This window comes from Bombus flavifrons, chromosome 14 (assembly GCF_040668555.2).
Source record: "Bombus flavifrons isolate JBK064 chromosome 14, iyBomFlav1_principal, whole genome shotgun sequence".
NCBI classification, from domain to species: Eukaryota; Metazoa; Arthropoda; class Insecta; order Hymenoptera; family Apidae; genus Bombus; species Bombus flavifrons.
The window spans coordinates 5026370-5044971 of record NC_138455.1 but is presented as its reverse complement, the minus strand read 5'-3'; the positions used below and the strand labels follow the sequence as shown (position 1 = coordinate 5044971).

Below are 18602 nucleotides of genomic sequence, written 5' to 3'. Positions count from 1 at the left end.
AGTCTGAGATTTCTCATTGTTGCTATTTTTGTTTCATAAATTTAACTTTATCCACTTTTGCAATTACTTATATACTGTGATTTTAATGTTGAAGATTTCTAGGTTTAGTAATATCCGCAACTGCCCAGCGACATTGCTTGGTAATATAACGAAATGTACATGGTTTAATCGAATAATTTTCGCGAAGAAATATCCGAAAATATCGAAAAATAAACAAATCCATCTTTAACTTACAATTCTCGCAACGTCAGAAACAGAAAAGTAGGAAACACAAAAGACTTCATCAACGTCATAACGGAACTCTGCTGGAAGACTTAGAAACTCCGAACCAACTCAACGTCGCTGTGCTTGCCATTCTAAAACACCTAGAGAGACCACCGCGGCCCGGGGTTTCGCCTCGGAATACGGAAGCCCCGTTTGCTTGGAAGCCCATTGGCTGTCGTTATTCTGCGAGGAAAATCGAGAAAACCACTGGCGGAGAACGCGCAAAGAAACAACCAGTAGTAGAACCTCCCTCGAAAGACCGCGACCTAACCTACACCGTGCGAGAAACTACCCTTACAGGTTTTCTTATTCGCTTCACAAAACAATTCTCCTATAACCTAGCAAACTCTGCACGTATAAGAAAGAACAACGACGAAGAGGGACAAAGATGGATAGAGTAGGAAGTGGTAGAATCTTGCGCGTAACACTCGAGTAGGGAGAGAGAGAGAGAGAGAAAGAAAAAGAGAGAGAGAGAGCGTGGAGAGGGTGTGTGGTGGGAGGTGAGGGCGGGTAAAAGCGGATGTTTGGTGAACGCGAAGAAGACGACGGGTACGAACGGGTTGTGGAGGAGGGTACGGACGTACGCGCGTGTGTGCTCGCGAGAGAGAAACGTCGCGTGGTCTCTTGGTAGGGAAGCTTGGATGTATCGAGAGAGGGAGTGACACGGAGAGAAGGGAGAGAGAGAGAGAAAGAGAGAGATAGAGAGAGAAAGGAATACAGATAGCGCGGAACGTAGGAACGTTGGCGAGTGGCAGTGTCTTTCCGGACGCCGCAGCTTCGAGTCACGCACGCACGGTTTCTCCCTCTCTTTCTCCCTCTCTTTTTCTCTTTTTCTCTCTCTCTCTCTCTCTTTTTTTTATTCGTTCCTGTCTACCTGTCCGTCTATCTATCCACCTATCTGTCCCTCCCTGCCCCGTTCAACATTTTACCCCCTCTCCATCACCTTTTGTATACATACATGCGCGTATCCTCTTTCTCCCTCTTGGTTAACGTTACCCTCTCCCTTCCTCCTGAGAAACTCTGTCCATCCCTCTTCACGGTCTCAGCGAGTCTGTCTTGCTCTCTCTGATTTCCCTTGGCGGCTCCACTCTGCCCTTCCTCGTGCTGTCTCTCCCGGTCGGAACTTCGCTTCTCAGGACGACGTCGAGGCGCGTGATCGTCTCTCCCCCACCGTTAGGAACGCGGCCAGCGAGCCAATCGGAGCTACGCTTCCGGCTACGGTGACGGCCCAATGGGCGAACACCGGCCACGGATAGACGCTGACGATCGCTGATTTTGACAGTCGACACACGACGACGATAGTAGTACACCGTGCCCGTGGCTGGCCGCTGCCTTCTCTCCTTCCCGGCCGAGAACCGAATCTGCTCTTCCTCCGGGAGGTCCTTCCGCGGCCCAACGGATCAGCGGTACGTTTCAGTTCTCCGACGAGGTTCAGTGTGTTCGAGGCGCGTACCTCGGGACTCGCGCGCTCTGCGTCTCGAATACCGGTTCATCGGCGAGCGACAGAAATCCTCCCATCGGTGTGTTGATTTTGAACCAACGAACTGTTGATGTTGATTTTGGACGATGATATTTCGCACATGAATTCGGTGAACGGTCGAGGACACCGTTGCAAGAGGGGAGAGATAGGAAGAAGGAAAAGTGTGGTCGAATAGAGATCACGTGGCCGAAGTTGAGATCCAAAGATCCCTGGGAAGTTGCAAGATTTTTGATAGCGAAAGACCGTCGTGGCCCTTTGACATCATCGGAGTTGCGATTTTCCTCGTAGTTCTCTTCGGTTCGTCCTCTCTCCGATTCTTTCCCTCTCTTGTCGACGATTCTCGGCCTGGTGACAAGTGTCCGTCCAGTGGCAGCGCAAAAAGACTGCGCGGATGACAGCGAGCGGATAAAATTACGCGCAGATGCCGAGACAAACAGAGACAGTGGCGACCGCGAAGCCTCGGTAGTGCATCTCTAAGACGATCCTCGTCAGATCTGATAAGTGCTCTTTGCTTATTTTAAACGAATATCACTCTAAATCGAATCGAGCTAGTCGATAGAGGCGAGAAAATCAAATTGTCCAACTTTCTGCTTCGATCGTCAGATCGATTGAACTCCGTGAGTGAATTCGGTTGTCTTATAGTAAGAGGAAAAGACTAACTGAGTGACAAGGGAGACAAAGTAAGGGGTGATTTAAATGCTCGCGTGAAAGCAACCGAATGAGCTGCGTTATGGAGTACCAGCAATTGCCGCCACCGCCGGTACCAGGCGTGCTGCACCAAGCGCATCATCAGCAGCATCAGCAACAACCGGTGCAACCGCCCCATCCTCACATCGTGGTCGCGCCTGCGCACCAACAGCAACCCCAACAACCACCACCGCCACCGTTACCGCCCACCTCGCACGGCCATCAGGTGCACGCGCCACTTCCGCCCATCCACGAGGACAGCACCAGCTCGCGTTGGAGCCAGTACCAACATTTATGGAGGCAGCATCATGTATACGTAAATGGTACGAGGATTCTGTGTTTCGAGGGATTTGAACAGGTTTTGTCAAGTTTCAGGTTTGGTAGGAGGACGTTTGCTACGATTGTTAGGATTACGAGGTTTCCAGTTTCAGCATTTGAACGGCGCTTTTATGGTTACATGACGCGAATTTCTTGGTTTATGGACTTTCCGGATTTGTAAATTTTGATTTCCAGGATTGTAAAATCTTAGGATACAGGTTTCTAGATTACATGATGTTAGTATCGTTAGCTTTCAGATTAGATATCCTCGAAAGTTGATCTTTAAGATCGTTGAGTCTTACGGGGAGACAACGAGAACTGCGTAATGTCGAACAACATGAAATGAATTTGAGCGCGTGACTTTTGTTCTCCAGAAATTAATCGACGAATTGTATCTTTGGTATGGCAACTTCGTATGTTTTAAATGTTCTTATTGCGATTGCCAGACACAAAATTGAAAAATATGCGGAAGCACTATAATAAATAAAAATAATCGTGAATTTTTCAAAATAAATTACAAAAATTTCAAAGAATATATAGTAAGAAGATAAAAAAAGTGTATAACAAGATACAAAAAAATTTTATTAGTTTCTCAAAGTCATGCACTTAAATTATTTTAGGGCTGTTTTGCCATTAATCTAAACCATCGAATGCACCTGCAGCCAACACATTCGAGAGTAGTTCCTGCTAACTCCTTCTGGTTAGCTTCTCTTACTATATCAGACTTACAAGATTGTTGACAGGATGATACAATTTCGAAATTTGTGTGTTTATGCTTTCAAATTGTAAATATCTTTAGCGTTCGATTTTTAATATCGTGCAATCTTAGTTTGTTAGTTGTTGGAATTGTAAAACCATCGATTTTTTAAATGTTTTTAGTATTCCAGGATCTTAAATTTTGACTTATAGGATTGTAGGTCTTTCAATTCTCGGTATTTTAGTAATCTTGGTTAATTAATCTTAGCGGAATCATAGATTTGCGATCTTTTCATTTATAGAATCGCCAGTGTAGCGGTTCTTAGAGTCGCAAAATCTCAATTTTCCACCTCGTGCATTTATCTATCTTCCCGCGCAGTAGTTCCTAGTTAAAATCCCGTTAAGCAGTATATAAGATCAAGAACCTTCATAAATCTCTTTATAAACTCCTGTAACAAGTCGTAAATCCATATCTTAAAAAATAATCCGCTGCAACGTGCTGATTCTACTGCTTTCCAACCAGTCGTATTTTTTATATCGTTAAGAGCATCACACCATTGATATATCGAATCAGTCTGATTTCCAATTCAGAAGAAACTTCGAAATACGAAATTATCCGGCAACGAGAACAATCTTTCTGTTCTTACATTTTAACTGATAGTTTTTGGATCCTCTCGTAAAATATCGTTCATACGTTTAATATTAAAAACAGAGCTAAAATAATCCTTCTTAAACCGTGAAATTATTCCACGAAATAATAGGATGATTTTAGGCAATTTCCGTGATGCATCACATTTTTAACAAACACACGATATCGATTCTTATTCTCGATTAAAGGCATATTCCTTTGTTTTCCGTTCTGGTGCACGTTTACGATGGAAATAACTTTATTTATATCGATAATAGCTAGTTGATTAGATGTAGACTGTCTGGCACTGACATGTGCGGCTGCAGATCGCATTGTCGCTGTACGTGTGCGCTGAAAATGGCGATGCTCTGAACACCAGCCTAAAGAAAAGCAATAAAAAAGAAAAGGAAAAAAAAACAGACGCAAAGATGTAGAGATAGAGAGAGTCACGTAGGTTTCGACACGTGACAAACGTGGAACAGGTTTTCGTCGTTTTTCTCGGCCAACTCTGTTGCAGGAAGAGTCGAGCATCGCCTGTGAATTACCTTTTGTAGCAAAAATTACTGCATCGTGTGTCTGTATTCGCATTATCTCGCCATTAAACATGTAACTTAATAAGGTATGAATATTAAAAAGCCACGGTCGCCTTATTCACGTACAACAGTTGACAACTTGTCTAAAAAAAAAAAAGAAGAAGAAAAGAAAAACTGCTATAAATCACAGATAAGGATTGACGACGTTCTATAAAAAAAGGAAAAAAAGGCAAGGTTTTTTGAAACTAGAAAGAACTTGATTTCTCAACCTTTTATTCATATCACAGTTTCTTCCTGCTTTTTTTTAGAATCTTTCTGTGACAGAAAAAGCCGCGTTAAATTAGAACGTGAAAGATCACAGAGTATTTTCAGAGTATCTTCAATTCACAAGCCATTGATCATTTAATATGATCAAGGATAATGGTGAATCCAAAATGAAGTTGAATTTTGTTAATATCCCTAAAACATTATCATTAGAAGACTACCTACCTACCTTCTTTTTTTAGTAGACAAAACAAATCTATATTCAACCTCCATTTGTTGATCCACCAGGAATACGCGTAAACGTATAGTCGATTCGTACACGTGTTAAAATTGTTCAGCTTGTTTTACAACTGGTTTCGATATCGTAATAAAAGTTGGAAGGAAAGATCGATACACAACGATAGATTCGCCTAGAGGAGGTAGAGTGGACCATTTGGTTAATTCGAAAACGTGAAGTTGATTAGAAAGTCGGAGAAGGATAACGCCAGTCCGTGATAAAAGGAGAGAGTAATCGCGGAATAGAAACGCCCACCTGTTGCTTACACCAGGTTGCCTACATTTTATCCACAATTATCACGACGTGATCTATCAGCTTATTTAGCTTAGATCATTCCTGTAGAGACTTTCTCCTTTACTCTTTTTCCTCAACTTCTTCATATCGCGAATCACGATCTCGCAATATAAATAATTCCGATGTTTTCTCCTCGGATGATATTTTTATCGACTTATCGTTCGAAAAACCGCGTTTCGTACCGATCGAGATTGATAGCGTGATATGCGATTTTTAAAATCTTGGAATTTATTTCATTTTGAGTTTCGAAATTCGGTTGAGTTATATCGGCGCTTGGCATTGATAGCGGCGCAACTCATAAAACTTCAAATTTGCTTTTATCGAATAGAGGGTCTTACATTATGTTTCTATATTTATCATGTAAAACGGTATATTCATAATTCCATCAGTTTTGCGTCAGAGGGCAAAATTATTACTTGTGCCGCAATCAACCTGGCCTTAGCTTTGCAACAACACTGGCTCGTTTTCAGTTGTTTTGTGACGCTGCAAGTGGCGTATCTCGTGTCAACTCAGCCTTATTATGTCGTTCAAATGACTCACGAAGATTTCTTCGTACATTTTAAAAAGCCTCTCCTATAAAACGAACGTTTTTTTAAATTGTGTCACGAACGTTTTTTTAGCGTTGAAAGGCTGGAAGGAAACGCGATCACAAGGCTATCTAATTCTCATTTTCATAATTCCACAAAAAATTGAGAAAATCAGAAGATTCTTTATTTTATCACACAGATATTTATAAAATTATATCAAAGTGTATTTCCGGGTGAGAGCTATTTCTGTATTCGAGATTAAAAACACAAAGTCAAGTCACGTACGTAAAAGACACGAGAAGGCGATAAAGAGCGTAATTTCGGACATCTTGTTGAATCTAAAATTGAAGAATCTAGAAATATAGAAGAAGAATACATATTTATTTCTACAAAGGATTAAAAGAACAATCTCGATATTGACTATTGGAATTTTAATTGCTTGCTGTGTGTTTGCCCGTGATCTTCATACGTAATATTGCACAGATGAATCTTTGTTGGATTCATTTTAAAAAGAGAAGATACACTTGTTCTTCATTCTTTTTCAAAACTTTTTGCTTCATGAAATTCTCGCGACAATAATAATGATTTGTCATGTTGCAGGTAGGAGTTTGATCTCAGCCTTTTATTTTTCTTTTTTTTCATACATGGTATTCTCGTATTTGTAGTTTGTACTTTGAGTTTGCGATGAATCTATTAGTACTGCGAAAGTTAGTTATTAACCAAGCGGAGGTCCGAGTTAACGGGTTCGAAGATGGAGCGTGAATGAATCATACGTGTCCACATGCGAACGTGTGAATTCACCTATGCACCTATCCTACTTGCGACGGAATCGACTCAAGGCTATTAACATTTGCATCCTCCCACGTTTCCCACTTGAGCCTCTCTGTTTTCTGCGCTCGTCTGTTTCCTCTTGGCGTTCGCTTGCTCGTACAAGCATGTAGAAACACGCTGGGAATTAAAGATCCTTTCGTGTACCTTGGAAACTTAAAAGCTTCTGAAGCTTGCTTTTAAAAGCGGCAAAAATATCGAATATATCGGAATATTGAAAACTGTTCCTTCGTAGAAATTAGAGAATTATTCTTAAAAACGAAACTATTCGCTAAAAAGGATTTATTTAAATTTACGTTTTAAATATCAGATAAGTTTTATGAATAATTGTATAAACAATCTTATATCCATATTGGATTATTCGGGAAGATTTGTAGATTATAGGATGTAGAAAAATCTGGAGAAATTAGCATTTCGTTGAACAACGTGTGTTTCTTTTCACAATTTTTTCCTATTTCCCGAATACCACCGTGACAACTTTGAAATTTTATCCAACCGTCTATTAAAGAAATTGCAATTATGACGAGCAACTAACTGTTTTTCTTGGATTCGAAGTAGATTCAGCGACTAAGGTTGGAAGCTTCACGAGAATCCGGGAAATGAGTCGGAAAATCCAACCGCGTGAAAGGCGATGGACGCTGTGAAATGGCAATCGTGCAATTGGCAGCAACAGGCTGGAAGAACTTTTAGACCTCTGTTATTTTTAACACGTTAACTGCTTCAAGAAGCTAACGTGCGCATCTCGCTTGGCCGCGTTTAATAGGCCTCGAAATATGTCGTATTATCGTATGCTGGCAAGTTCAATACGATCTTCCTTTTGCTATTTTCCTCTATCGAAAAATATTACGCAAATGATCACAATTTTTCTTTTTGCTCGTAATAAGTTATTATTACGATGCAACATATGTTTATATTCTTCGTTTAATAATCAACGTAAGAACAGAACGAATTTACGTTACAACGTGATACATCTTTTCGAACTTTGTATTACAATTTTCAAAATACATTGAAATTTTCTAATCATATTATTATGACTTAGTAAAACATTGTAATTTATATGAAACAGTTTCTCGTAGATCGAAAATTCCGAATCACCGAATACAAAGTCATAAAGAAACTATTTGCTGACATTATAAATAAAATGTAAAATAAAATATACGGATGTTACATGGAAATCATATGTGGTGTTGTAAATGGTAGTAATTTTGATATCTTTTATCAAACATACCTTATCCATAGGGAATCCATCGTTTGAGTAGCAAAATATTCATGCCTCCATCTAAAAACAGACAGAAATTATAATTGTAATTGCAATCCTCTTCGCAAGTACCACCTCTCTGAAATAACTTCAAATCGCTTTATTAGCTTCATTGACTTAAAATTCTAAAACTTTCGGGGAGAATTAACGGCATAATCCATAATTAATAACCTGTTAATTCACCAATCTCGATAATTTCTAAATTAATATATTTCCCACTAATTTCCCCAATTAATATTAATCTCCATCGTTGGAATGGTAAATATCCTTATCTCCATCTAAAAGCAGATAAAGATTACAAACTGCAATTCTTTTCACCTCTAGTTCTTAAAGATCGCAAATCATTGCATTACCTTATCCGATTAAAAATTCTGAAACTCTCACGATGAAAATCAAACGCACGATCTCTAACCAATAACTCGTTGATTCACTAGACTTAATAATCTATAAATTAACACCCAAAAGCAGCAAGAGGTAACAATCGTAACCGCGATGCTCTTGGAAAATAAAAATCACAAATTCCTTGTTAAAGATTACAAATCACCGCGTTACCCTGTTAAACTTCAAATTCCAAAACTCTCAAAGGCATGATCAAAAACACGATCTGTGGCTTTTGACTTCATCGATCTTAATAATCTTCGATCTTGATCCATCGTCCGAGATAAAGTACATGTTCGTATCTCCGTCTAAAAACAAGGAAAGATTACAATTAGACCTGCGATCCTCTTAAAAATCACAAATCACCCCGTTACCCTGTCTGGCTTAGAATTTTAAAACTCTGAGACAGGATCAATCTAGACATGATCTATATCTAATAACTTGTTCGTAAATCGATCGAAAGTGGAGGAGAGAAAAAAGAAAGCAATCTGGATTTGAATGTAAAGCGAAAGAAAAAGGAAACTTTGGTAGACGAACGCGTTGATCGATCGTCATTCGACGTCGTTTAACCGCTCGTTTAGATAGTACATAGTTGCGTCCATGGCGTGTGTGCAACACGCTCTTCTAAACACTAAACGACCTCGTGAGCTCATTGCAACGGTAGTGTGCCGGCGTTGTTGTCGGGTGTGTGCGCGTCGAATTGTCGCCGGACACAATGGATCCCGAATGGGACTGCTTTCAGGGGCACAATGCCTAGGGATGGGCGGACCAGCCCGTCCTGCACTTTGACGTTCGTTCCAACATGACAATGACGAATCCGGGGATCGTGTCATTCCTCGAAATACGCACTTTTTAATCTATTACAACATTGAACTGTCCTTACGTAATGCTTGTTCTACGTTACGTTTAATTAGAAATGGTTTTGTAGTCTAACGTCCAATAGATGAGGAACATCCAAAAGAGAAAGTAAGGCAATGTAATGGTTTATGTGAAAATTTGCCAGTTAGCAGCGAGTTATCGTTGTGTATCATCTTTGTATATTTTGTGTCTTTGGATTTTTTATGTTTTCAGCTTCCACAATTTATTTTGAATGATACTATTTCGGCAGACTAACGAGGAATTTAGATGAACTCCATAGCATGAACTAGGATTTCTAAATACGAATTTCTGTTCGTCTTGTTCCTTTTGTTTAATCCATTGAAAAACTGATTAAAAGCGATCCGAAGACATATCTATTAAACTAATGCTAAAAATTAATTGAAGTTTTTTACGTATTTTTACGTATTTATGAAAAATTTGAAAATGCGGAAATGCATAGAATGCAGTTAATTATACAACAATATATAAAATATGCAAACTACAGTACCTGTTACAATGTATAGTAGGTAAAATAATTTTTTACCCATGTCCCAGTCTTTCTAATTATATTCGCAAAAATACAAATTCGTTTAAATATCCACTGTTTGACTATCATCAACGTGCGAGAACTCCATCAACATCAAAATCTATAGAATTACTTATATAAAAATTTTCCAGGCTGAGGGGCAATTTAAGAAGAAGGAGATTTCATTTCTGAGAAATATGTTCCTTTTTTTAAACATTAGCACTATCTCTACGAAGAACCAATTGATATTAAATAGAGAGACTTGGTATTCCAGTCTGGTGTGACTATTACAAATTCGATTGCATCATATTGCAAGTAAAGTAACGCTCAAGAAGCATAGCATACTAACAATAAGTCTCGCAGCGATGAGTTTTTAAGGAAACGTTCGCTCTGGCTTCTTTACTGATGGAATAGTATAGCGGTCTCACTTGTTTACTTAGATTTCCTTGTCTGCTCATATGCTGGCATTGAACCATCTTTTCTTTCCGTAGTAAAGTGGAATTCTGTACTGCGTTTTAATTTTTTTCTAACGTGTTTTTTGAAATTCAAGATCACGAACTCTATTTTATTTATAATAAATTAGAATTTCATATTTCTCTTCAGTTTCTGCTGTGATCATCGTAGAATTCAGAATAACAAAACTTCGCTTCGTCTACGATATTATAGGCTTGCTTGGAAAAAAACGATCTAAGTATAAGAGTTATAACGTAATATGTGTCTCCGCGTCATAATACTTGACTAATTAAAACGACTATAAAATTCTGCCGGCAAATGAAACGGTCAGTAAACACACGAGACAAGGCTCTAATATAATCGATAGTGCAAGTCGATAGAAATTAATATCGGGAACGTAGGCAGTTTCTCTGACGCAAAGTGTAGGCCGACCTGCGACCTCGATTTATGTAGCCGTTTACGTCGCTGTTTTGACGACGAGTTTTCCTAAAATCGTGTCTTAAATTAAAGCCCCGTTAACGAGTCTTTGCGAAACGAAAATTATGCTTTGCATACGTTCTAAAGTTCAATTCTGTTCTCGTATGATTGATACGATTCCTAAGAAACCGCGTAAAAGGTATATAATGTATATGAAAAATATTGGTGATTGATTTTAAATATGAATACTCGATACAAGTCGCATTAAAGTATTTAATTAAATCTCCATTTGATTTTTCATATTATTCGTTCGAACATATTTCATGTTCTGTAAACTTAAAAACAAAAATAATTATATATCTATTTATAAAATGAATTATCCCTTGTGAAGAAAATAAATAATGTGTCACTGATTGAAGAATACGAAGAAAGAAACAGATATGTGTGCTTATTAATTAGGTTTTATTCCTTGCTACTTTCTGACAGTAGATTCGGTCGTTCGCACCAGACACTAGAACTACACTATGACTCGAAGCATAAAATAGAAATGCCAAAAGAAGCTTCTGAATGTGATAGAGTATATTCCATACATTCCAAAAAAAAAAAAAAAAAAAAAAATCGTTCAAATATCAAAAATGCTTCCATAGGAAAAATTATACAAATACCAAAAGTGTGTTTGTGAGAGATGATGAAATGGTGATTTTGACTATTATCGTAGGTATGTAGCATTAAACGAGCGCGATCGATCGGCGAAGGGCCTGCTTTTCTAGAGCAAGTGTGTCCCGCAACGAGTATGTCACAACGAGTTAGCTTTTTCCTGAAGACCGTGGCACATTGGCCGTCACCTGACCTTCCCGAAGGCCGCGCTTTAATCCTCGGCCTAAACGAAGCCGTAAGAAATCGCTTCGTATCTCTCTCGACCACGTCCACTCGCGTTACGTGCGTTCGTTTTCATGCACGTGTTACTCGTGTGCACGCGTTGCTTTAAACTTTACCTACTGCGTGTCTCAATTTCACGTTTTAGGATCTTCACAATTTTTAACTAAAATTAGCATATTTTATGCAATTTTTATTCTTTGTGTATGAATTTTTGACTATAGTTTATTAATTTGATGTGGAAAGAAGGGAGGGTTTGAAAATGCTATTTCTTGATAAATTGGTATAGTTTTGGTAATTGTTGAATTGGTAAAATTTGTTATTTGGCGATTTATGTATTGATAAATTTTGATGTTTAATAATTGATTGTATTTGATATTGCTTTCAGTATTTGATAATTGGCTGGAAAATATTGTTTGGTAAATTGGTATAATTTTGATAATTGTTAAATTGACAAGTGTTGGTATTTGATAATTTGGTAATATAATATTCAAAAAGTCGTCCTCTACGATAACGATCGATACAACATATTGAATTTGAGATTATTAAATTCCTTCTTTTCGATAAAACTGGCTCTGAAATATCTAATTACTTCAGAAAAATGCAGCGTTTAAGGAGATACCCGAGAAGTGCGATTAGAATTTACATCGTCGCGCTGACTCTGCCGTTTACTGAATAGTCTATTAAATTTCTGAAACCAGCAAACATTTTCAAAAGCTGTTCAATTTTCCGCTTAATACCAATGAATGTTTTTTGAGACAAATTTGGAGACTGTGAGAACATATTGATAATAATAATCAAGCAAAGATCTTAATTGAGTCTGATAGTACTATAATACTACATATATATTACTTCAAAGTTTACGAAAGATAATAGAAGCTATGACGACTAGAGATTTGGACGCGTCTTGTGATATGGACTCAAGATCCATTTTATGCATAGCATGCAACTCGTGATGATAAGAGTAGGAGATTATGACGCTAGCATATGTTTGGAAAAGTTTATAAATCGAAATCGTAGCAAAAATTGCTTTGAAAAAGCTTTCTCGTACGTATCTTCGCACAGTGCCTTTTTCTTCTAAATAAAAGTGTAGATAATTTTGTTTCATAGTCAGAGTGTATGGAATTTTACTTCAATCAACGATGAAATTTAATTCAAGTCCATTGTCTAATAAATCATTTAATTAAAATTATTATAGAGACATTTCGATACAAAATAAGAGTATTATATTAAAAGAAAAAAAAAATATATATATATATATATATATATTTATAAATTGCATTTTCTAATGAAATGTTCTTTACAAATGATTTTCCTTTATAATAATTTCTAGTATCTGTATATAAAATATATAAATATATATTATTGTATATATATGTAAAAATATATTATATACATATAGATATTGAAAATTCTTATCAAAGGAAATCATTATAAAGAATGGCATTCCTTTAAAATGCAATTGAAATTCCCATACGTCTTAATAAATATTAATTTTCATGAAATCATTATCGTTGAAATCTCTCGTTAAGTACGAATTACCGAGTATTAAGTACGAATCGTTTGATCTACGATTAACAATACTACATACATATTAACACGATTAGATCCATAAAAGGCAGTAGAACGAGAACTGTTCGCAGTCCGTGCATTTCGATTATTATCTGTGTTTCCTCTTACGTTCATTACGTCGGATTATCGAGTTTTGCTGCATAACAAAGTCATGAACGTACGAGTAGAACCAATGACAATCATGTAGCTGTGCGTATGTGTCTGGACACGTGTAACATAAACCAACAGTTATTGTAGAAAGGCAGAGGAAGGAGAGAGGATCAGGAAACAAACACACAGCGATTTATTCTCCTAGTTTCATATAAACATCTGTACTCGGTTTTTTAGAAGCTCGGATGAACTTCATTAACGATCTGCTATTTGCAGTCTAATATATTCCTTACTTTAAAAAAAAAAATATATATATATATATATATATATATATATATATATATATATATATATATAGATTCAACATTGCATCAACTGCAAGATTATTAGTGAACGAGAGGGATTTCATGTAGTTTCCTCTTCTATGTTGCAATATTTTAAGATCTTATGCAAGTTGATTATTCTCGTTTAGTTTAGCTGGTTGGTGACGGAATTGTTACAATTGCTATGGTTCTTCTTTCTTATTTGCATTTGAGTAGGAGAAACGGAATTTTTATGGAGAAAACAAAAGGAAACAGAATTGTTGGATGTAATTAGAAATTTTTCTTCTTTCAATGCAATTTTTAATTTTTCCAAAGCTCGAACGGTTCTAGGAGAAAATACAAAACATTGGTCTTTCCGTGTTTTGGAACGTTATTGCCTTTAACGTCTTCAAACGGGGAAAAGTGAAAGATTTTGCACTGCTACGTTTACAAAATTAAAAATTCTCCGAAAGAATGTACTGATTCAAAAATTAAGACCAGGAGAAATCCTTAAACATCTCCATGAACATTTGCACTTCTATTGTATCTCCTAAATTTCTAAACGTATAAACGGCAAACTTCTCAAGCCAATCGCGCTCTTAATTTATAAAAAAAATGAGAGCAGGAAGAAAAGAATGTATAACTAGAAACTGAGAAAATTTCTAAGATCGTCTGAAACATTCAGATTTTCTCAAGTAAAGAAGGAATTACAGGATTACTTGCAAAACTCAGAAATGGCTTATGGCTAGGATTACGAAGAATCACGAATCTTCCTTTCATATCTATTCATAGAAAAGTCATTAGACACGGTATTAGCAGAACTTTTGATTAACAATGTGTTATTCCTCGAGTTGACGTTCAAAGAAAGAGAGAGAGAGAGACAGAGAGACAGAGAGAGAGAGAGAGAGAGAGAGAGAGGCAAAGAGAGAAAGAGGAGAGAACTGTGTATACACACATAAACAACGTGCAGCACGCGTGCATCCACGTGCTCGCCCGTCCACGGAATCTGATCCGCGAAATTGGATTTTGCTTGAGAGCATCGATCGCTAGAAAACGATTACTCAGGAGATTTTGTGCTTTTTTTCGCGCTTCTCACTTCTTTCATGGACGCTGTCCTAACGCTTCGCGTACGGATCCCGCCATCCGATCGTTTTCAAACTAGTGGATAATTACATTTCATCGAAATTAAAACGGAATTGAGCGTTATACGAATAGAATGTTGTTAAACGATTTAGCGTTAGATCTTATTTTTAGGAAATTCTCGATATTATCTTCTTAAAATTATTATGCTTTTCGATATGGAAATTTATTCGTTGGAATATTTCGATTTACTTAGAAATTAATGAAATGATTTTCCTTTCGAGATGTTATCTCTCTGGACGTTATATCTCTTTTCTTTTTCATGGATATTTTTTTACCGCTTAATATCGTTTGTTGTATTTTGATTTGCTTAACAGCGATTTTGTTAAATTTATATTTTCCCTGAGATATTATATTTTTATTTGGTAGATTTTTCTAATAATCAGAGCATAGTTCATGCTCTCAAGACATCACGATACGCGCGCGATATCAGTTTTTATAATAATACTTCATAATGTTTACACAGCAATGAACTTTATGTACATAAAGTTCTACAACGTACGGATAGATTCTGCGGTAATACGTACAGTAGAAATTCGGTCAGCAGTGGACATGATAATAATCTGGTATAGCTTGCTTAAATATCTGCAATATACAATAGATAGATAAATATGAATGATCAAAGGGTACAAGAAGTATCAAATGGCAGAGGTATTTAGGTCAAAATTTTATCAATCATCTACGTGATATTGTAATTAACAAATCTTCTACGTAAAGGTGATTCTAATCTCAAACCGTAATTATCATTGTTTACTTCTGTCTTACAACCAGACGGCTTTCTGCGATATTAATGAAGCAGCGTACGATTTTTAATTCGATAAGGTACCTTAGAAAGAATAAAATAAACTGTACACGAACACGATCGACGTAGAAGAAAAGCTTCTGTCGGTTAACATCATACGATGGAATTACTGTTAACAAGCTGTTATTAACTGCTTGAGCAGAAGGAAAATAAGAAAAAAGAGAATGCGTATTGATTGAATGCAAAAACAACGGAAAATAACGTTTCGCGAAGGTAGACGGATAAATAAAAGTTAAAGAATCGTTCTGATGCATACACAGGATGAGCCAATAGGCGGTACTATTTAAATTAACTAGCTACATATTGGTTTTATCGAAAAACGTCTTAAATGATTTATGTTGCATTTCAAGGCACTCGACGACTGGATGCAATTTTATTTTCTGATATTTTATATTTTCCGATATATCGAGGTGATCTTGGATTAAATGGCGTTGTATATTTATTATAACATTAGTCGATCCAGTTGAGCATTCTCTACAAGAAAGTATTATCTTATTTATACCGAAGAATCATTCGTCTGACGGATATGTTAACTTATATTTGTTAAATTTAACGTACAAAAGATAAAGACAACGTAATCATAAGAACACCGCCTGGCGTCTTTCCTTGACAAAAATAATGTTAAAATATCTGCCAAATTATTGATTTTTCGGTACAAATAGAATATTCAGAATATTCAGTTAGATCGATTAATGCTATAAAAAATATACGGTGCCACTTAAAAATCTCAGGGTTATCTTGATATCTCAGAAAAAGCAAGATATTAGGAAATAAAATTGCGCTTGACGAGTTGTTTAAAGTGCAATTTAATTCATTCTATGGCGTATTTTAGATAGTACTTCTTATTGACTTACACTGTGTCGCATATGTTAATTAATCGGTAAAAAAAATTCATTTCACTTGTGAATTCTCAGCTAAGCATTTTCAATAACGTCATTATAGGAACGTATTTCTTCCACTAATAAATCTTTTTCTTCTGTGTACACCTTTCCTCTCCATGAATTATTCACGTGCTATTTTTTTATCTGTTTCTTTTTCAGGTAAGCTGCACACATAATGAAATAACCCCAGTCTTACTTACATGTAGAATCCTTCTGGTGTGCGTATGTAAGTAAATCTTTGCATTCTTTTCGGCCGCGGATTTCCCAACATTCTATTCCCTTCCATATCTTATTCTCTATTTCGCATTGAACTTTTATCCAGACTTTCTTCGAATTTACCTTTTTTATTCGCTTCGATATTTGTTGTTGTCCTATGACGTTTATAATTCTTCCTTAAGAGTGCCGAAGATGGTTGTGCAAATTTTAGAGTCTAAGAGTGGTAAAACTTCATTTTAAATCTTACTCGGTGTTTTTTAATTAATGCGTTTCCTATGAGAAGTCTGTAACGTTTGTTAATTGATATTCTATTCTTGTGGAAATTTGGGTCCATGTCTCTCCACATCGCCAATATTCGTTTCTTAAGGTTAATGATTTTATTTATTTTAGAAGAACTATGGATAGATAGATAGATCCACATAATCTAGATGTGAAACAGTAATCGAATCTCACTTTAATCTTCGAACATTCTTAATCATGTTATTCATATAAAAGTCAAGGAATTTCTAGTAATAGCCTTTGCGTAATTGTTCGATTCAACTTGACACGAGATACCTTCAATTCTAATAATTTGATCATCAGCATTAATGAAATGTGTAACAATGAAAGATATGATCGCTACATCCTCAAATAAAAGAGCTAGAGGGAGAGTATACTTTAGCGATTCGAGCGATATAAAGTCTATTAAAAACTCGTAAAAGTATTGCGAATTATCACCAGTAGAATTTATCGTGTCAAGTATCTCGTACAATATAAAACAAATATCCTCCCGATATCGTAAACCTAAGCAAACTTTCCAAATTTTCTAAAGCAAACTTAGTAAAGTAACTAACTTACTAAACTTACTTACTAAAATAAAGTTACTTAAGTAGACTTAGTAAAGTAACTAACTTACCAAACTTACTTACTAAAGTGAAGTTACTTAGGCAGACTTACTAAAGTAACTAATTTACTAAACTGACTTACTAAAATAAAGTTACTTAAGTTGGCTTAATAAAGTAACTAACTTACTAAACTTACTTATTAAAATAAAGTTACTTAAGTTGGCTTAGTAAAGTAACTAACTTACCAAACTTACTTACTAAAGTGAAGTTACTTAGGCAGATTTACTAAAGTAACTAATTTACTAAACTGACTTACTAAAATAAAGTTACTTAAGTTGGCTTAGTAAAGTAACTAACTTACTAAACTTACTTACTAAAGCGAAGTTACTTAGGCAAACTTAGTAAAGTAACTAATTTAATTTACTTACTGAGGCAAAGTTACTTAAGTAAACCAAAAATTTCGATTCTTTTGTATTCACAACCTACGATACTTAAAATTGTTTGACACACACACACATACACATATTTGACATTGCAAAGAAAATGGGCGACGATGCACGTGGAATTGAACGTGTAGAGAGTTAGTGTTGATAGACATACCGCGTCTATATAAATAGGCAGTCAGTATTATCGAACGAGACCTGGCTTGCACGATAACGTCGGCCTTCTCGTGAACCTCGACGATAAACTTTTCATTCGTTCACCAGTGGTGGATCCGATCACTTTTACCCGAAGCTAATTAAAATTACACATCGGAAGCAAACGGTTTCATGGTCGTGTCCAACTTTCTTTATTCCTACGTCCCTCGTTCGTTCTTTCAATGAAATTCGATGAATGAAAACGTACATCGCTATCATCAAATCAGAAAAGATTTTCGTGTCGAGGATTCGTGTTGAGGATCGTGTCGAGGTGGATTTTCTGATCCGAGAAACCATCTCGTTTCGTTTCATTGACTTATCGATCGTCGAACGAGATTATGGCTTTCATTATTGAGGATGGTTTCTGCGTTCTTTGTTATTTTTCTTCTGGAAGGGATATCAAGGAAAAGACTCTTAAATATCTTTGGCTTTTATCTATTGTTCATGATAAAATTCATCTGATAGAGGTTAATTATCTAATAATTAACAACAAAAGTAAAATACTAATGGAGAATCTGTTAAATTTTGTTTGAGTTAAATCGGTATGAAGAAGGAGCCGGTTAATTAATATTAAT

At 36.3% G+C, this 18602-nt stretch overlaps 1 protein-coding gene across 8 annotated transcripts in view; it reads left to right on the top strand.

The window, feature by feature from the left end:
* LOC138186767 (thyrotroph embryonic factor) overlaps nt 1–18602 on the top strand; it is a 100970-nt gene that overhangs the window by 31485 nt on the left and 50883 nt on the right. Inside the window, exon 1 of one of the 8 annotated variants that reach the window (XM_069126943.1) lies at nt 1037–2754. The exons of 6 other annotated variants lie outside the window; for them this stretch is intronic. In XM_069126943.1, the coding sequence (XP_068983044.1) occupies nt 2463–2754 (292 nt within the window). In that variant the 5' untranslated portion in view covers nt 1037–2462. Of the gene's footprint in view, nt 1–1036; nt 2755–18602 lie in introns of those variants that run through there. One more of the 8 variants, XM_069126944.1, reaches the window with a different exon arrangement.